We start from the raw sequence: 21,995 nt of genomic DNA, 5'->3' as shown, positions 1-21,995 counted from the left end.
AGCATGAATTTCAGCACAGAGATTGAGTTTTAACACACTAACAGTGAGATAGATGCATGTAGCTAAACATTTAATGTTTGCCTGTGTTATGATCGAAATATCCAGGGATGCGTGCACATTAGGTTAAGAATGAGTGTGTGCATATTATGAATTCATTTAATGAACTTTAAATATTTACAATATTTTTTGTTTCTTTAACAATTTCTCTTAATTCGTCTCCTCCTTTATTTATAATATTATTAAGTATTATTATACATACTTTTAGTTTTGATAACACTTTAAAATAGCCTTCCTTAGACCAATTCGTTTTTTTTTTTTACAACTTTTATGAATAATTTATGTAATGTTAGTTAATAAAAATCCACTTGATCATTGTTAGTTCATATTAGCTAAGTTTTGATTTTAAAAATGCATTAGTACATGTTGAAATTTTATTTTGAATTGCCTTTTTATATACATTTATAAATAAGAACTTTTAAATTTTAGTTTTAATAATTAATGTGCTTTTGATATTTTTATTCATTTTTTTTTTGTTTTGTTGTTGTTGTTATTATTATTAATTAAAAAAATATTACTATTCAGGTTTTATTTATTATTTAAGATAAAGCTTTCGTTTTATTCTTCACAATGTGCTTTATATTAAACTTATTTCACTTATTACCAGAGCAACATTTCTAGTTTTCATTTTAAGGTTTTCATCTAATATTTATATTTAGTTTTATTTCAGCTTAATTTCAAATAACTACGTTTTAAATAGATTTTTTTTTTTTTCAATAATCTGACAAGAAACCTCCCAAGTGTCTGCTTCCTGTTTATAGTGATATCAATGCATTGTCTGTTTTAAATATATATATATATTTTATTTACCCACTCAAATATTGTCATTCCAAAACCAAATGTCATTTTTTATTAAATTTTTCTTGTTTAAAAAGTCTGAATAAAAGTCTAGTGTTATCTAAAATTAAGATCATTATCTCAGCTATTGATTAAATGCAGGACAAGTGCACATACTGTATGTAGTGTAAATGTATCGCAGAATTGCTCAGTTTTGGGACCTCAGTATTTCTGGGCATGAACACGTATTACTGAATGACTGAGCAAACAGCAATGCATGATGGGTTTGTGTTGGTTTCAGGGGGATCTGAATGGACACAAAGGCCTCGTGCCGTCCAACTTCCTGCAAGCTTTTCCAGAGACAGAAGAGGACGCTGTGCGGATGGAGCACACGGAGACAGAGAAGCGCAGGGATTCACAGGTGTGTGTGTGTGTGTGTGTGTGTGTCTGTATAATGACATGGGTATGACACAGGTATTACAAGGAGAGGGTGACTTATGAGGACATAACCCATGTCCCCATTTTTCAAAACACTTCATCATACAGAATTAGGTTTTTTTGAGAAAGTAAAAATGCACAAAGTTTCCTGTGAGGGTTAGGGTTAGGTGTAGGGTTGGTGAAGGGCCATAGAATATACAGTTTCTACATTATAAAAACCATTACACCTATGGGATGAACACACTTTACACAAAAACAAACGTGTGTCTGTGTGTGTGTTGCATGGATTACTTTTAATTATTGCATGCTCTTTCCATTCTGTTCTGTCCGTCATTGATTAACAGCATTAGTTTCTCCAGCTGTCGTTTGTTCTGCATGTCGTCTTATGTGTGTTTGTTTTATTTTTGCATGGTTTTCAGAAGCAGAGGAGAGGTGTTCACTTTAAACAGTGACCGTAAGTGTTTGACAGATCTGCAGTAAACCCTCGCTAGCATCTCCTCTGCCCCATTAGAAGATAGATATATACTATATGACTCTGAACAGGACACTGAGACAAACCTCTTTTTCCAAACCTCTGTGACTGACTTTTTGACTATTTATAGTTTTATTCATATTTTAGATTACATAATAACCCTGGTTTGGACACCAACATTCTTCAAAATATAATTTGTTTGTGTTCTACATGAGGCTGAGAAAATTATGACAGGAATTACATTTTTTTTGTTGAACTAGCCCTTTAAAATCATAGTGAGATACATGCCTCAGTGAGTTTGATTTGTCATTCAAGCAAATTGTATGGCTGGTATGTTACTTAATTTTAATCTGAATTTTATTTCATTTTATAAACTCTCATGTAATTGGTAGAAAGTTAACTCTCTTAGCTTTCTTAATGACTGTCTTAAATAATAACTTACCAGAAACAGTTTTCAAATGTTTATCATATGTGTCCCTGCAGCACAAAAGCAGTATTAAGTCTCTGGGGTATATTTGTAGCAATAGCCAAAAATACATTGCATGGGTCACAATTATAAATTTTTCTTTTATGACAGAAATCATTAGGATATTAAGAAAAATCATGTTCCAAGATATTTTGTAAATTCCCTACTGTAAATATATAAAAACGTAATTTTTGATTAGTAATATGCATTGCTAAGAATTCATTTGAACAACTTTAAAGATGATTTTCTCAATATTTAGATTTTTTTTTTGCACCCTCAGATTCCAGATTTTCCAGTAATTGTATATCGATCCAAATATTGTCTGATCCTAACAGACCATACATCAGTGTAAAATATTATTTATTCAGCTTTCAGATGATCTATAAATCTCAATTTCGAAAAATTGACAATTGACAGTGGTCCAGGGTCACTTATGTGCATTTAAACAGCTTGTGTAATTTTAATTCTTTTCTTTTTTCTTGTTTTGAATGACATGACATGGTATTAAAATCTCAGTTACCGTATTTTCCGGACTATAAGTCGCACTTTTTTTCATAGTTTGGCTGGTCCTGCGACTTACAGTCAGGTGCGACTTATTTATCAAAATTAATTTGATATGAACCAAGAGAACTGAACCAAGAGAAAACATTACCGTCTGCAGCCGCCAGAGGGCGCTCTATGCTGCTCAGTGTTACTGTAGTCTACACTGAAGACATAGAGCGCCCTCTGGCGGCTGCAGACGGTAATGTTTTCTCTTGGTTCTAAATAAATGCGACTTATAGTCCAGTGCGACTTATATATGTTTTTTTCCTCATCATGACGTATTTTTGGACTGATGCGACTTATACTCAGGTGCGACTTATAGTCTGAAAAATATGGTACTTGCCCACCTTCACTTCTGGTCTGTTTTTCTCCCAGGTGAGCCAGACAGAGTCGTCTGAGCATCTTGTTTCCGTATGCTCCTCTCAGCTAGACCTGAATCCACCAGCTCAGCCAGAACTCAATCCTGAGCAGAAACCGACCCTGAGCTCATCTCTGCCCGCCTCCCTGTCCGAGAAAAAGAAGAAAGGCTTCTTCTCCAAGGGCAGGAAGCTCTTCAGAAAGCTGGGCTCCAGCAAGAAGGAGTAGCTGTGAGCCTGAAGATCTACAGATTGCACTTTTTCTCGTATGTGGTGTCAGTTTGAGTGTGTGTCCGACTCCGGCCAGTAGGAGAATCGTTCTCATTCTCTGATGTTTGCCATAATAACGCAGATTTACCAGCGCTTTCATGTGTCAGACTGTTTCTTACTTTCAAATATAATCGCAATGCTTGTGCAAACCGGGAAATGGGTTTAAACCCATTAAATGCCTGTTGAAAAGCTATAAAAATACTCATTTAAAGAGTAAAAAGATAGCGATATATTCTAAATAAACACTTTACTTCAATATAACCGCATTTAGACATGAACTAATCATCTGCTAGTGTTCACAAACATCATCCACACTAAAATAAAGTGAAGGTTGGCGACAAAATAATTTTTTGTCACTACAAATATATTTCGCACTACAAATAGGCTGCCTTTATCCAGATAAAGGTAGAGGAATACAAACCGGTTAGTTCGTTAAACCAATACAGACTGAACTCAAATTTTTGCTTATTTATTCATTCATTTTTACTGGCCAAAACCTTTCATATCTATATCACAATATTTTGAATTGTTGTTGTATACTACTTGAAATAGTGTTTTATTATATTCTACACACTACTGTGTGGAAGCCACTGAATAAAAAATAAAATAAAGGTTTTCGCGACTTTTTATCTCATGATTCAGACTTTTTCTCACGAGTTCACATCTCACAATTGTGACTTTTTTTCTCAGAATTCCAAGATATAAACTTTACATTTAAAGTTCTGAAGTCGGAATTGTGGAATCCAATTTTCCACTTTTCTCGCAATTCTGACTTTTCTCGCAATTCTGGCTTTTCTCGCAATTCTGACCTTTCTCGCAATTCTGACTTTTCTCGCAATTCTGACTTTACTCGCAATTCTGGCTTTTCTCGCAATTCTGACTTTTCTCGCAATTCTGACTTTTCTCGCAATTCTGACTTTACTCGCAATTCTGACTTTTCTCACAATTCTGACTTTTCTCACAATTCTGACTTTTCTCGCAATTCTGACTTTACTCTCAATTCTGGCTTTTCTCGCAATTCTGACTTTTCTCGCAATTCTGACTTTTATGGATATAAAGTCAAATTCTGAGGGGAAAAAAGGTTATATCTTAAAACTCACAGCTGCTACTTTATATTACACAATTCTTGACTTAATTTCTGAGAATTGCGTGATATAAAGTTTGAATTACAAATTTATATCACACAATTCTGAGAAAAAAAGGTCTGCGATTAAAAGAAATAGAGAAATTAAAAGCCGCAATTACCTTTTTTATTTTTCATTCAGTTTGCAGAAACAGGCTTCCCATAAATTCGGCTTATTTTGGCAATCAGTTACATTTTCATGCATTTTATTTTTTATTTTATTGAATATTACGCTTGCATTTGCTACAAAGAAAATGAATATAATTTGTTATTTGCATGCTAAAACAGCATTTCAATCCAGAAAATGTTGATCTTTCTCTTTAAACATGATATTGTGCATCTGATGCTGCACTGAAGATTTTATTGTTCGTAGTGAACTGTTTTTTTTTTAGTTCAGCTTGGCCTTTTCGACATGGAACTCACTTTACAATTGCAACAATGATAATTCACTCATATATAATGTGTGATAAAGCATCAGAAACATTGGCTTCTTTCTGCATGAGCTCTGTCTTAACTTTCCTCCGTTTTAGGAGCGTTTTAATACAGACACAGCGTGTGAGCGCAACACCACACACTCTTCAGCTCCACACTGCTATGTAATGCGAGCGAAATGTGTGTTTTCTCTAGCGTGATCCGTTGGTTCTTGTGGTCTCACAGGGCTCACATGAAATCATTTCTCAGGTCGAAGCGCTCATCAGTTTCGCGTCTTAAGTCAGCTCTTGCTCTTTCAGGCGAGACTGTCCAAACCACACGATCTTGCCAAAGCTTGAGGTGCTCTGCACATCACTAGCAGCAACCAATCACAGAACGCCAGGCACTCGGAGGGGCGGAGCTAGAGCCCAAATGTCCTGACAGACAGGAAGTAGGTGACATTTTCAACCGTTTCTCAAACATAGTGTTATTGCAGATTGCAGATGTCATCAAACAAGCATCTTTAATCATTTTATGAGTAGTGGTGCGCTGTACAGCCCCTAATATCAACTAGTCAGGTGATTTTCCCCTCGCTGCACTATATAATCCAGATGCATGCTGTGATTCCTGCCACGGCGAAGCTGAGGAACGCACAGGCCGCAGATCTTACCATCATAACTTCATATCCTAGGCCATAATAAAAAACTAGCCTTATGAAACCTCGTTTAGTCTTAACTTCAAGTTTACTCCAGCTGTGTTTGTAATGACTGCATGCATGATGGGTTTCCATCTATACTCGGCCTTATTTATTCTATTTATGTGTCGTTGTAGTTGCACGTACCTTTGTTTTTGCCGTACATGAAGAAGGTATTTTTTGTGATTTGAGGTGTGATATTTTCATACTGCGAGAACGAGACTCTATTCTTGTGTCTGTGTTGAAGGATGTTTTATTTTGTACATTTTTGTAATGCGTTTTTTGGAAACTCACCTGTAATTATGGCTCCTTTTGGTAAAGTATTTTTTGGGTTTCTTTTGTGCATGCTAAAACTGTTTTTGGATGGTCACAGGGGCTTCTTGCTTGGTGGAGAAAGTCGTAGTGATTTACTTGAAGTGAAAGACTTGTTGCAATATGGATTTTTTAAAGAAATAAACTATATTTTCACATAACATGGGTTTCTGTTGTGATGGACTCATATATAACTATTTATATAAAAGATGTAATATGTAAAGGTTTTTATTTTTACATTTTCTGTTTTTATTTGAGTTTAGCAAGTAGTTTTTGTTTTTTAAATGGTTTTTATATGTATTTATAGTTTTTATTCTTTATTTCAGTTTTAGTTTTTTATTTCAGTTGACGTTTTAAATAATTTAAAAAAAATTTATGTTAAAATTTATTTCAAGTAACAAAAATGTTTAATAAATAAAAAAATTTTTGTTATTTCAGTAAAACAATTTTTTTTAAAATTATTTTAAATTATTATGTTTTTTATGTTTAATAAATAAAAATTCAAGTAGCAAGAGACAATTTTTTTATTATTATTATTATTTTTTTTTACAATAATAACCTTATCTCGGAGACAAAAGTGTTTTATTTGTTTCTGTTTTATTGAAGTTAAAAAATTTAGACAACATGCATCATACAAGACATTTTCAATAATTTTACAACAACATCAATCAGAGAAAACCCCAGCTTTAGTTTCTACAAGCGTGCGGCCGTCTCACGTGGACGAGCATTGACACTATGAGACGTGCACGGCTTTACGAAACCAAGCCAGTTCCTCTTTTCTCTCTTTCCTGTGTTCTGTGTTGAGCGGCGTGAAGTTTCCCAGCAGCCAACAGTACACTCATCCATAAAGTAGGAAACACTACACTGTGGCGAGGGGTTTAGTAGTGCTTTCTACTTTATGGATGACTGCACTGTATGTCCAAATGTCCAGGTGTCCACGTCTCCTCTGGAGAAACGCTGGAGATCTCAAACTCCTATTTCACATAAACACACACACACACACACACTTCCACTTCTGCACAGCTCGTGAACCACACCCAAACTCTACACAGACTTCAAACTCTTAACGTTTCAGGAAATCAAGTTTGATTGATTGCTATCTGAACGCACAACAGGCAAAGTAGAATTGTTTTGCAATTGAACTAGATTATTAAAAATACGTTATGAACAACAAATGTAATGCTACATGCATTTTGTTGAATTATGTTAAAGTCCATACAGCAATTTTGTTTTGAAAATAAGTTAGTTCAACTGAAAAAATGTAAGAATAAACAATGCGTCATTCGTGAATGCTGGCGGTGGCAACACAAACGTCTTCCTCACATCAGATGGCAGCCATATTGATCAACATGAGTAAGCTTTGTCTTTCAAGTGTTTTATAAGATATTTCTTTTAAAATGCAATTTTTGGGGGGGGGTTACAGTTGTTTTGTGTAAAAAAAAATAATAAAAAAAAAAAAAATTCAAAGATAGAAATTTAGCATTTTTTACATTTTTGTTAAACAGGAACTAGTGCACATGCATTCTTTTTAAAAATTGTTCTACACATTGTCCGTTAATAAATAATACTGAAAAACAATTGAAAATCTATTGCATTACAAAAACTGACAAAAAAATATTTTACATTTTTAAATTGCATGTATGGAATCTCAATGGAGAGTTCGAACATTACAGTGAAAAACTGTTAAATATTTATGCAGAACATTAATGCAAAATCCTATGCACATTAAAGAAGAAACAAGAGAAACTGTACCAAATAATCGCTTCCTGTTCCCTGCGCATCCCAGTATAACGATAACCATACGTTACCCATCAGAACTTGTATTTTATGGCTCAAATACATCCATACCTCTGTAGATCAAGCCCAGTAGGGCCATGTTTCCCTCTTTCTTCTTCTCCAGGGTTCTTCAGGCGTCGTCTTCTTCAGCCCAAGTAGAAATGGGCCTAAAACAGAAGTGGTGCTCGTATTTAACCCCGCTGCCAACCACGTGTTTCTCGACCACACAGGAAGAGGTATAACAGTCAGCGGCTTGCGCCTCTCTTTCATTCGCTGCTCTTTTTGACCCTCGACTCGTTTAAGCACATGCTGATGTCCACACACACATACAGTATTCACGTATTCGCATTTCCTTCGCTGTGACGTGTTTGAATGCAGCGTTTATTTTACAGGTGCTGTTTCGGGAGAGAAGACGGATGCTTCAAAAAATAGACCTTAAAATTAAATTAAATAGATCAAAAAAATGAATGATTTCATTTCACTCTGATACCTTCATGAATTTCAGTGGAACATAAAAAATATATTTTGAATTTCAATGATGTTGGTAACCAAACAGTTATTAGTCACCAGTGGGGAAAAAAATACAATGGAAGTCAATGGGTACCGTCAACTTTTTGGTTACCAGCATTCTTTAAAATATCGTATATTGTGTTCAGCAGACGAAAGAAACTCATTCAGGTTTGCAGGAACTTGATGGTGAGAAAATGAGAACCTTTTCCTTTTTGGGTGAACTGTCCCTTTAAGAGACTTCATTTGTGTTATAAGAAAAACAACGTTTTTTATTGTCAATCACTGAGGCCTGTTGCACTAGTGTGCTATTTTGCTCTATTTAAAAATTAATTTATTCATTTAGCAGACACTTTTGCGATTCATCTTCAAATGCAAGTGATTCATCTTAAAACACAAGTGATTAAACTTAAATTAAAAGTAATTCATTTTAAAATAAAAGTGATTCATTTCAAAACACAATCGATTCATGTCAAAACACAAGTCATGCATCTTAAAATATAAGCAATTCATTATAAAATTCAAGTGATTCATCTCAAAACACAAGTGATTCAACTTGAAATACAAGTGATTCATCATCAAATACAAGCTACTCATCTTAAGGATGTAAAAAAATATTCAAAACTGAGGGACCAAATGTTTCATAAGTTGATGTTAAAACATGAAATGGTTCAAATGAACATAAATGTCAAAGATGACTATTTCCCAGTCAGCATTCAGCCTTATCTTGCTTTCTGTTCTCCTGAGCTCTTTCGGTTTGTTCTCCCATTGCAAAAGAGTTGCAACACGAGGGGAAACGCCAAAGCGTGTCTCTTCAATTCCCTTCAGAGGGAAGTGAGCTATCATCCGAGGCTAGATTATGAGTGAGGAAAGTGTGTGGGAGAAACGATGGCAGGAGTTTGTCTCAGACTGACCAGGATTGCATTCAAAGCAGAATCCAGATCAATACACTCAGTTTAAAGAGTGTGGAATAGCCAGGTTATTAGTTCTGAAAGCATGCTAAAATGAAGTAAAGTTGACCTTAAAGAGGAGTAATGCAGATCTGGTACAGGAAGCGACCCGACTGTTATTTCCTGTGTGCAACACCTGCAAAAAAACTGTGCATGCATGCATGCTGTCTGATGAGAAGTGGCTTGTAGTTTATTTATTTCACAAAGTATTTAATAACGGTGTGTTGCTGTCAGATGTATTGTGATGTATGCATGCACACAAGCTGTAGCTGGAGACCAGTCAAATATATTGAGAGATGAATAATGTCCGAATGTGATTTTAACATTGTGGTTTTGAGAAGGACTGCTCTGTTGCTTTAGTGGTTTATTGTTTATATGTGATGCTTCTCTTTCTTCTTTGTGTCTGAACAAGGGCATCAGATATAGCTGGGGTTTGAAGGCCTGAGCGTTTATTTTCATACGGGGAACACCGGCCGGGTTTCAATTCCTCAGCTCACGTTATCAGACCAGCCTTTCAAAGTCTGTTTGCACAGTCCTGACACAGCGAGTGCTGGGGAGCTGGGGATTTTTTGTTTTTAAGTGTGTGTGTGTGTGTGTGTGTGTGTGTGCTTGAGGTCAGAGCCGCATGGTTTTTGAACAATTATAAAAAGCAGAGTGGAAAAAGGTGTGGTGAGAGAGATGTGATCTGAAGTCGCCTCTCGTCTGGTTGGGTTTCGCTATGACACATGTACCCGTCTGTTTCAATGTCTTTCTCTTTTAGAAGAGGAAAAAGTGTCGAGAATTAAATGTGTAAATAAATAAAAAATACATATTTAATATTCAGTATATAGTAATACTGTTTTAAGATCATATATTTGGATACAGATTAAATATTTAAATATTAAGATGCATTTTATTTTAAATGTAAATATTAAAAATATTATTTTGAAATCTCTGAAATGTACACAACAGTGCTGTTCATGGGGCTAAGTTTAGGTATGTTTAAATTAAAGTTTTTATGTGTTTTGTGTGTAAGGTATTTCCTGTATATTCAACACTTTGGTTAAAGTTTTAGTAATTTTTTCAATCTTTATTTCATTTTTTATTAGTTATTTTTATGTTTATATAGATTTAATTTATTTATTTTTAATAACATTTTATTTTATTTATCTTAGCTTTTTATATTATATTTTATTTGTTTATATTAATTTAATATACATTTAATTTATATTAAATATTTTAGTTTTATTTTGTTAGTTTTAGCTAAAATTTACTAAATTATAACTGTTTATGTCAATTAATATACATTTATTTATTAATATTTTTATTTAAATAAATAAATGTCATATTTTATTTTATTTCAGTTTAACGTTCATTTTATTTAAAGTAATAATAATAATGGTTTTAGTTGAATTTTATATATATATATATATATATATATATATATATATATATATATATATATATAATATATATATATACACACACACACACACACACACACACACACACACACACACACACACACACATACATACATACACACACACACACTTATAATAATTATAATAACCCTGTAGCAAATATCACTAGTTAAGACTGTTAAATAGAATTTTAGTAACAGTAAATGGCTAATGAGGAAAATTAAAAGGTTTGTATGCAATTTAAGATCCGTCGTGATTTAATCCAGCAGGAAGTGGACTTTCAGTGCAATTTAGTCCATATAGAAGCTAAATATCATCCACAGAAATTATTGTTAAATAGATCAAACCTCATTGTGTTTTTAGGTGATTTTATGTCAATAGAAAGTCAAATCCCCTTAGTGTGTTAGTGTTAATTTAGAAGAAAGAAAAGAATTCTCCACCTATAAACTATTTTGGTTAGTGTTAACCAATACTCTGCTAATTATTCACTGTTTAATCCGGCTGTTTTATAATAGTAGTTAATTATTCATGATCCATTTAATTCTTGAAGGATAAATGAATGTTTTTCTTGCTGAATATCCATTTTCACTTTAAAATCCAGCACATTATGGGAGTTGAAAGTTGATTTTATTGCATACAGCTTCCTATTTGGATGCATTTCGACAGATTAAATTATACTTTATTTATTTAACTGAGACAATACAGAATAACATTACTGCATATAAATTAATAATATATTAATTTTAATTAATAAGTAATAATTATCCTTATCTTTAATTTATATATATATATATATATATATATATATATATATATATATATATATATATAATTATTAATAAAAAATATTTAATATTTATATTTTTTCATTTTAATTACCTTTTTATTTGTCGCACGTTTTTATATTTGTATAGAAATTATCAAGAGGGAAACACACACACACACACACACAAATAAATCAAGTTTCAGTATCACTAAGGTTTGAAATGTTAAATCAATAGATGTTTTTGTGGTTCTGTTGATAGTCAATGTGATTCTCACTCCTGTGATTGCTAAAGTAACAGGTTAACTTCTAGATCTGTCTGAACAGGAAGTGACCCGTGCTTGTGCTGACAGCTGATTGGCTGACAGCGAGGCAGTTCTGTCCAGACTGCTAGATCTTATCTGGTTTGGCACCAGCTTCCTCTCCTTGCTGTCCTCCCGTGTGTCTTTGTTCACTTCATTCGTTGTCCCTCTGTCCTAACTGTCCTCAGGACCGACGCTGACCAGTGTTTTACAGATGATGGGGTCTCAGTTTGTTACTTCCTCTGGTTTTAAAATGTGACTCTAAACTACTGTATGAGTCTGAATATTATAAAATAATGTAATATTTCAAAATATCTAGCAAATGTCTTGTCCCTGAAAATGAATAATATATATATATATATATATATATATATATATATATATATATATATATATATATGTGTGTGTGTGTGTGTGTGTGTGTGTGTGTGTGTGTGTGTGTGTGTATGTATGTGTGTATGGATGGATGGATGGATGTGTGTGTGTGTGTATATATTATATCTATATATATATATATATATATACACATATATACAAGTGTCTTGATTTTTTTTATGCCTGAATATTATACAGGTGTTTCTCAATAAATTAGAATGTTGTGGAAAAATTCATTTATTTCAGTAATTCAACTTAATTTGTGAAACTCATGTATTAAATAAATTCAATGCACACAGACTGAAGTAGTTTGAGTTTTTGGTTCTATGTTGGCCTTCTGGAAAGTATGTTCATTTACTGTACTCAATACTTGGTGGGGGCTCCTTCTGCTTTAATTACTGCCTTTTGGCAGTGTGGACAGGTGCCAAATCCTGTTGGAAAATGAAATCAGCATTTTCAAAAAGCTGGTCAACAGAAGGAAGCATGAAGTGCTCCAACATTTCTTGGTAAACAGATGTAGTGACTTTGGTTTCCAAAAAACACAATGGACCAGTGTTGGGCAAGCTGCTTGGAAAATGTAGTGAGCTAAGCTACCAGTTACTCTACAGTAAATGAAGCTTCACTACACTGAAGCTACCCCCTGGGAAATGTAGCAAGCTAAGCTACATCAACAGTAGCTTGCTACATCTAAGCTACTTTTAAAATTACATTTTTATGTTGAACACGTTTTATTACAAGTCAATGCCATCTCAGTGCTTAAAACTGTCAGTCAAACAGATAGGTAGGTGTAATTGTTTAGTTTAATAGTTTTTTGTGTTCCTTATCAATTTGCCAACAAAAACAATCAAAATACATGTAATTAACAATGTGTGCACAAGTAAGTGTATGCACCTGTTGCATGGACATGCTTAATATACTGTTGGCCTCTGCAGAACAAAATGCAAGACCTCCAAGCAGTACAAAACAAAAATGGCCAGGCTGGCCCTTATGAAACAAAAATATATTGCAGTATATTGGAAAATATCATGTAATTAATTCAATTCAATTCAAGTTTATTTGTATAGCGCTTTTTACAATACAAATCGTTACAAAGCAACTTTACAGAAAATTATGTTTCTACAATATTTAGTAGTAGCTAGTAGTTTGTGCACATTTGACAGGATTTTAGAAAAAATAAAAATAATAATAATAATACAAGACGTAGTCAGCTAGACGATGAACTATCAATATTATTAATTAAGTTATTATATGATGCAGTCACACATTTAGCAATAATTGTTAGTTCTGTTTGTTGATTCAGGGTTAGCATCATCTGAGGTCCTCTGAGGGTCAGCATCATCTCTTCTCAGGTGTTCTGGATCCAGACTGGAGCTTGTGTTAATCCTAGTTCCGTGGCGAAACATAGAAACAGAATACAGACATCATTAGCATAGCTGCTGATCCATCAAAGTAAGATTAGTTTAACCCAAGCTAATGAATAAAAATGCACCTTTGATCAGATGCAACTACACTCACAATTAAAAAGATACATTATTCGAATGCTTGGCAAAAGAGATGCGTTTTTAATCTAGATTTAAACAGAGAGAGTGTGTCTGAACCCTGAACATTATCAGGAAGGCTATTCCAGAGTTTGGGAGCAAAATGTGAGAAAGCTCTACCTCCTTTAGTGGACTTTGCTATCCTAGGAACGACCAAAAGTCCAGCGTTTTGTGACCTTAGGGTGCGTGATGGATTGTAACGTGGTATAAGCCTAGTTAGGTACGCAGGAGCTAAACCATTTAGGGCCTTATAGGTAAGTAATGATAATTTGTAACCGATACGGAACCTAATAGGTAGCCAGTGCAGAGACTGTAAAATTGGGGTAATATGATCATATTTTCTTGACCTGGTAAGGACTCTAGCTGCTGCATTTTGGACTACCTGTAGCTTGTTTATTGACGAAGCAGGAAAACCACCTAGAAGTGCATTACAATAGTCCAGTCTAGAGGTCATGAATGCATGAACTAGCTTTTCTGCATCAGAAACAGATAACATGTTTCGTAGCTTGGCAATGTTTCTAAGATGGAAGAATGCAGTTTTTGTAACATTGGAAATATGATTTTCAAAAGACAAATTGCTGTCTAATATAACACCCAGATTTCTGACTGTAGAGGAAGTAACAGTACATCCGTCTAGTTGCAGATTGTAATCTACAAGATTCTGTGTAGTGTTTTTTGGTCCAATAATTAGTATCTCTGTCTTATCTGAATTTAATTGGAGAAAATTATTTGTCATCCAATCTTTTACATTTTTAACACACTCCGTTAGCTTAGATAATTGAGAAGTTTCATCTGGTCTCGTTGAAATATATAGCTGAGTATCATCAGCATAACAGTGGAAGCTAATTCCGTATTTTCTAATAATATTACCAAGGGGCAACATGTATATTGAAAATAGAAGGGGACCTAGGACGGATCCTTGTGGCACTCCATATTTTACTGATGATAAATGATATATTAGGCATATATTCTTATATATATTAATTTTTTCCAATATATTGCAATATATTGAAAGCAGCAATCATTTGTATATTTTGCAATATATTATATAATATATGTGTCATCAATATATTATTAAATTTATTCAAATATATAAAATATTAAGGAAATAATATATTACAATATATCACAATATATTTTAAGAAATATATTGGTAAATATATTTTCCTTTCGTAAGGGGGACCCTGATAATTTTTACAAGCAGCATCTGAAAACATATTTTCTCTCTGTTATCTCGGTCAGTGTCATGTACTTGTCGAAGTACGGCCACGGCGACTCACTCCTCGGGATTAACTGTTCTCCGACCTCATCCTATGCCATCATTTCATCAAATTATTTTATGCGTGACTGGCCAAGGATTGGTACCATCCGGTGCAGAAGGTGGCGGTAATGCATCATAAAGATGGTTGTTTGCTATCCACCGTAAACACGAACAAGATGAAATAGCGCCGTCGCGTCACTACTGATCCAGGATCAGCGATCTTAGCAGTTGTATTTCCCGATTTGAGTTTGAGCTTCAGAAATGCTTGCGAAAATGTAGCTTGTGTGGAAGCTACCGCACTACTTGGTAAAAAAAGAGCTTCACTACTGAAAAGCTATTTGATTCAGAAAGTAGCAAAGCTATGACCAAGCTACTGAGAAATGTAGTTAAACTGGTAGCTTCGCTGCTTGTAGCGACGCTACTGCCCAACACTGCAATGGACCAACACCAGCAGATGACATTGCATCCCAAATCATCACAGACTGTGAAAACTTAACACTGGACTTCGAGCAGCTTGGGCTATGAGCTTCTCCACCCTTCCTCCAGACACTAGGACCTTGGTTTCCAAATGAAATACAAAACTTTATCTCATATGAAAAGAGGACTGTGGACCACTGGGCAACAGTCCAGTTCTTCTTCTCCTTGGTCCAGCTAAGATGCATCTGATGGTGTCTGTGGTTCAGTAAATCTCTTGACATGTCTGTGTGTGGTGGCTCTTGATGCCTTGACCCCAGCCTCAATCCATTCCTTGTGAAGTTCACTCAAATTCTTGAATTGATTTTGCTTGAAAATCCTCAAAAGGCTGGGGTTCTCTCGGTTGGTTGTGCATCTTTTTTCTTCAACACTTTTTCCTTCCAGTCAACTTTCTGTTAACATGCTTGGATACAGCACTCTGTGAACAGCGTTCTGTGAATGTTTGTGTCTTACCCTCCTTGTGAAGGGTGTCAAAGATTGTCTTCTGGACAACTGTCAGATCAGCAGTCTTCCCCATGATTGTGTAGCCTACTGAACCAAACTGAGAGACCATTTTGAAGACTCAGGAAACCTTTGCAGGTGTTTTGAGTTGATTAGCTGATTCCCATGCCACTATATTCTTATTTATTGAGGTTAGGGTTAGGGTTTATTGGAGAGTTTTTGTTAAATGTGAGCCAAAATCATCACAATTAAAAGAACCAAAGACTAAAACTACTTCAGTCTGTGTTAACAATTTGAGTTTAATTACTGAAATAAAAGAACTTTTCCATGACATTCTTAATTTATTTTAAATAGTTTGCAAGTGTCTTGTCTTTTTGCCTGAATATTAAATAAATTATTTAATATTACAAAATAATTAGCAAGTGTCTAGCAAGTAAACTTTCACTCTGCTTGTAAGAGATCAGGTGCACTATTTTCACCTGCTGGAACATAAAACAAGTGGGAAAAATCCCAAAGACGCACATTAAAGATCACAGAATTTTTTTCATACAAAACCATTCAGACAACCCACGCTGTGAGATGAGGTTTTTTTTGCTCACATTCATTAAATCAGTCATCTACTCTCACTAGTGCACACGTCTCCAAATATGGCAATAGAAGGAACCGGCCAACAGCGTTTGTTCTGGCAGACGTGTCACAATGAGGTCACACACGACGACACTGAAGATTGTGTGACTGAGACACTCAGAGATCCTGCTATTGACCAACTGTGTGTGTGTCTGTGTGTGTTTACTACAACCGGAGGATATTATGAAACATACCATGATTAATAATGTGGTCTGATTTGTTTGATAAGTGAAGTGATTCAGACTCTCATTGCTCTATTGATTGATTAAAGGTTATATTCATCACAAAACACAATCCTTATAAGATGAGATCCTTGCACTTATATATATTTAATTTACAAGCAATTTCTGAGTTAAACTGTTTCGAAGTTAATCCTATACCACATTTCTTTCAATTTCTTTCAATGTAGAGATCAGTACAACACTCACATGGAGGTTAATGTGACTTTATTTTAATAAAATTAAAACACAAAATTTTACATTTTAAATTTTATTTTATATTTTGTGTTTTGAAGGGATTTTATGGTACTAAATTATATTTATGGAATAGTCATGGTCCATTTATTACCTGTTGACCCCTTTTTGATTTTAGACCTGAAAATAATATTCCCAACTTAAAGTGACGTAAATCTTTAATGCTTTGGGGCACAGATTTGATTTCTTTTTAAAGAAAATGCTTGAAAGATTGTTGAAGTGAAATATTTTTTTAAGCTTATTATTATTAAAAATGCACAAAAATACCTTTTTTTTATTTTTCCAAAACATATTTTACTTTAAAACTGCATGAAAAATCAATGCCATGAATCTAAACAAACTTCGTTCCGAATTTGAAGTTGATATCACTAAAAAGGACCAAGTTTTTGTTTGGGCGCAGTACCAGCCGTTTCCACCAGAAGAATGCTGCCAATGCTGTAATTTTCGACAGCGAACAGAAAAAGTGTGACTACTTTTTCAGGACCATTTAATCTTTTCGAATCATGTCCATGATTTTATTTGTCTTCACATAGCAAGTGACAAAACCTTTGCACCATTCCGTTGAAGTAAAAAAAAAAAAAAACACAACCAAAATATTTTTTTGTCAAAACTTAAATATTTTCACACGTGTGACGGTTAGGGTAGTTTTTGTACAGTAGAAAGTGAACCGTGCTTTTAATCAGGTCAATCGGAGTGTGACGAGACTCATGAGACTCAACGGTTGATCTTGAAACAGGAAGCTGGTGTGGATCTGGGCTTCAATTCTCTTCATTTGATTATCAATCAAGCTTAGAAACTCAGCTTTGTTTTTATCTCAAACTCATTTTTGTGTATTATGAGGATTTTCATTCTTGAACTTGCTTTTAAATGATAAAAAATTTGATTTTATGTGCACACAAATTAGAAATAAAGAGCATGCAACCAGCATGGAGACGTGTGCATTATATCATTACACTTAAGCCAGCATTCAATCAGCATGATTAGGATTTTGTAATATATGTGAGTTGTATGTAAATGGTTTTTTGGTCGAATGCTGACTTGCTGGTTTTGAACTGAGTGGGTGTGTTTTTTTGCACCATGTTTTAGTGTGTAAATTCGGGTGCAAAACTGAAACACTTTGAAGTGCACATACACAGCCTACATAGTGAGTCGCTGTTATGTATCTGTGGTTAAAACTAACAGAACTTAAAAATCGAGGAGGGAAGACGAATTCACCTGCTTTCGCGCTCAAATGTGTTTGAATCTAAACAAGATCTTAAAACCCATAGGAAAAAACGTCATCATTTCTGTAAAGAACCTTCTTTTGAAACACATTTGCTTTAGTGTTGTTTTAAAGAATCCGAAACACTGATTACCTGTGATATTTATTTTACATTATTTCAATTATCATTTCTCTTCAGAGCACTAATTTATTTCTGCCTGAGAAGAGAAGTCGTACTTTCACTCTTGAGTTTCATTTACTACATTTTAGGTAACTTTCTCTTCTTCATTTGAATAGGTGATGAACCCCATTAAAACTTGCTGACTTCAGATCAGTTTTGTGGTGGGTACAACAGCAAAAAAATAAATAAATACAAATTTATAAATAAATAAACATAGGACTTCTTTACTATTTATTAAGGCTATTTATTCTTCTTTTATTTTTTTGTGAATTAATAAATATTTTTAAATTACAATTATATATTCAGGCTAAAAAAACAAGATGCTTGCCGATAATTTTGTAATATAAAATTATAGAATTTTCAGATTAAAAAATAAATAAATAAATAAATGGGGGGGGGGGGTGGATATCCACACTTAACTAAATTAATATAACTAAAAATATAACTATAAATATATAATTTATTTGTTCTATATATATTAATTTATGTATATTTAAATATATATTAAATATATTTCTTGACATATATTCACATTTTCTTTGCACTTGAAGACTCAACCGTCCATCTATGTAAATGAGCTCTGTAATCATAATGATCATTAGTAAGATCAGTGTCAAAACGAACGCTATTTCTGATTCAGCTTTACGTCTCTGTTGATAATGACCTTGATCGAACATCTTGATAAAGGCAGTGACGCAGGTCTGTGATAAAACCTTACAGATCCTGATGAGTTTTAGATTTACTATGATTCATTCAAGCAGTCAAACTCACTAATGTTTATGCATCGTGTTTAGTAAGTGACGTTCAAAATGACATTTAGTGCTGTTTTCTGTCTCAACCATGTAACCTTAAAAAAAAAAAAAAGAAGTTCCAATTAGAATTTTAGAGAAACCACTTCCTCTCTGGTGTTCATGTCACATGTACAGTGTTGCTTGTTTACTACAAGCACACTTCAAAATATCTCAACTCCATCAGAGAAAATAAAATACCACTCAAATGCTGATATTATGTTTTCATTGCTGATCATTTCAAACTGTACAAAGCTCTTGTCAAATGTTTTGTTTGAACAGTGAGCTTGTTTTATTGTTATTTTGTGAGCTAATGTAACAATCAGACATTTTGAAGTGTGTGTGTGTGTGTGTGTGTGTGTGTGAAATTTACAGTAAAAATACTTCTGATAAGTGCAGAGAACTAAAGGCATTTCTCAGACGGTGTGGTGCTGCAATGAAACGACTGAAATGACTACGAAGTCTCGTTTCTGCGTCAGTCAGTAACTGTTGTTTGCTCGAGTGAAGGAGGTGACGGTTCCCTCAAAAACGTGACAGAGGTGTAGATGTGTTTCTCAGACATGGAAAAATCAGGCCCACCCCGGCACACTTTCCCGTCTACATCTAAAAAAGAAACGGTTTCAGAAAGCTCATATATAAGTCAAAGGTTTGTTGCAGTGCTCATGAAGTAAATGATTCTGACAGATGTGCATCAGTGTGACGCTTTGTTGCATTACATGACAATTACCTACAGACATCACAATGTATTATCTTCATAAACATTACTCATGGCCCATACGCTTTCACAAAAATCTTAATAAAATCACTTACATGATTTTTAGAGTTGGACATGCCAAAATAAATGCCTAAAAATGGAAGTTTATTTTGAATGAAATGATATTTATTATAAGATTTTTAATACAGATTTTTTTAGTTTAGAAATTAGTTTTTGACTAACAAATTGTATTTAGGGATTATAAACTGTACAGAAGTTATGTCAATATTATGAATAGTTGCACATAGAGGAAAACCTGAATTTTCCTGCATGTTTTAATATAATGAGAGGAAATGCATAATTGTTCAGATCTACTTTACTCGGTTCATGAGGGATATTTCAATAATTTCATTGCTTTAACCTTTACTTTGCTGTACTCAGAAATCCTTTACCTAATTTGCTGTTCCCTGCCTTGTCAATCTCTCCTAATGCTCGATCACCAAATCTTGAATTCAATCTTTGTCAACTTGTTTTCTTTCAGATATAACAGGTTTTGTTTTCCTTTTGCACCTCCGTTTTTGTGTGAGACAAAAAGCATTATTTGTGGATATTTTGGGCTAAAAAAACTGAGGTGCATGTGATAACTGAAAGAATATAATAATGCAACATAACAAAATATCTGTGCATTTCTAGCAGGCTGGACATTTTTCAAGCATAACGGTAGGAATAAAATCCTAGTCACATCTAGTCTATCATATCTGTTGAAGAAACCGTTCAGAGGAGATATGTTTTGGTTTAGTGTGGGTTAGTGGGGTGTAATCACTAACCATATTATGAGTCCCAGCAACAACCTTTACAGAATCTGAGCTCTTAACTGAGACTCTAGTCTGTTTCTGAAGTCAGTGTCAGCTTTATTTCCATCAGCAGGACTTTGAGGAGCGACAGCGTCCTCTCTTGGTGTCTTCTCAAAGTGACACAGGGTTTCTGCTGGTTTATGAAGGTGCATTTAAGACTTTTAGAGCAAGGTAATAAATATTTAAGGAGTAAAAAGAAGGGAACACTATAAATGTAATCGTATAATTAGTTGTAATATCAACACTGTAAAGTGTTAAAATACAATCTTTACAATATTTTACAAAAAACACAATCAAAAGCTCTGCTCCCAAACACTTGAATATGACATTAACTTTTACTGTAACTTCTGATCACACTACAAAAACAAAGGGTGATGTTCCTCAGCAGTATTTTTGTCTTGTTTCCAGTGCACGTCAAAATATACTTAAATCAGATTCATTTACTTGAAAAGCAGATGGACAGATATTCATTCTTGTTTTAAGCATAAACTCATGTTTGCTCAGTTTCTCAGAAAACAAGAATTCACATCTTCATTTTCCTTCACAAGTAAATCTATCTTAATTTAAGGATTTTGACATTTGTATTGGAAAACAAACACAAATATTTTTTCAGATATTATTTTTATTTTTGCAGTGCATCCAACATTTAATGCAATGAATATGAATTTGAGACTTTCTGCTCGGATTTAAGACCTCTGTAGAAACCCTAATAACCTTATACAATGAATATATATATATATATATATATATATATATATATATATATATATATATATATAAACATTTAAAAAGTTCTCAAATGTTAGATGTTTACTTAGATCCTAATATTATCTATTGAAACCCAAAAATTATACTTAAAATATTAGTAAGGTTAATATATAAAATCATCATTTATTGGGTTCTTTCAATTGGGAAGTGACTGCCCAGAAATAATAATAATAATATTTATTTAATAGTTTTTAAAGTGTCATTTTATATTTGTAAAATATATTGTTGACTCTTTTAAAAAGTGGTTCAAAAATTATATTATTAATATTTATTTTATATTTTCTAGTATATTATGAAAATGTCCCGCATTTTCATGTCACTACCAAAACCATTGGCTGAGACTGAAATTAACTACACCCCTATATCTATCTCGTGTCACTCTCTCTCTCATAATTACAGGGTGAGTAGATAGGCCCCATCATTTTGAGTTAAATCTGCGCAAAAGTCAAAAAAATCTGTGTGCAGCTCAAAGGAATGTCACTACCGAACACCTTTTTTCTGCTTTTAAGCAACAAAAGCATTACTGTCACTACCGAAACATGGGATGTTCTGTCAAAAATAAAGTAGACTGAATTATCTACTAAGATGTTATAAGTTTGACTTTGAAATCAGTATGATTAGCTTTTTGCCTTTTACAAAGAAAACAAAAATCTCGTACATTACACTTGAATTATCGTAATATCGGTGCATTATCATCTGA

The 21,995-nt window shown here is 33.6% G+C and overlaps 1 protein-coding gene across 1 annotated transcript in view; it reads left to right on the top strand.

The window, feature by feature from the left end:
- The window catches only part of LOC113086873 (peripheral-type benzodiazepine receptor-associated protein 1-like), a 45,972-nt gene extending 42,274 nt beyond the window's left edge, over window positions 1–3,698 (top strand). Inside the window, exons 32-33 of the mRNA XM_026255521.1 lie at window positions 1,136–1,255; window positions 3,129–3,698. Coding sequence (XP_026111306.1) covers window positions 1,136–1,255; window positions 3,129–3,338 — 330 coding nt within the window. The 3' untranslated portion in view covers window positions 3,339–3,698. The remainder of the gene's footprint in view (window positions 1–1,135; window positions 1,256–3,128) is intronic.
- Window positions 3,699–21,995: the final 18,297 nt, after the last annotated feature.

This window comes from Carassius auratus, chromosome 5 (assembly GCF_003368295.1).
Source record: "Carassius auratus strain Wakin chromosome 5, ASM336829v1, whole genome shotgun sequence".
Taxonomy (NCBI): Eukaryota; Metazoa; Chordata; class Actinopteri; order Cypriniformes; family Cyprinidae; genus Carassius; species Carassius auratus.
The sequence above is the reverse complement of the archived record's forward strand: the minus strand, read 5'-3'. Positions and strand labels throughout refer to the sequence as shown.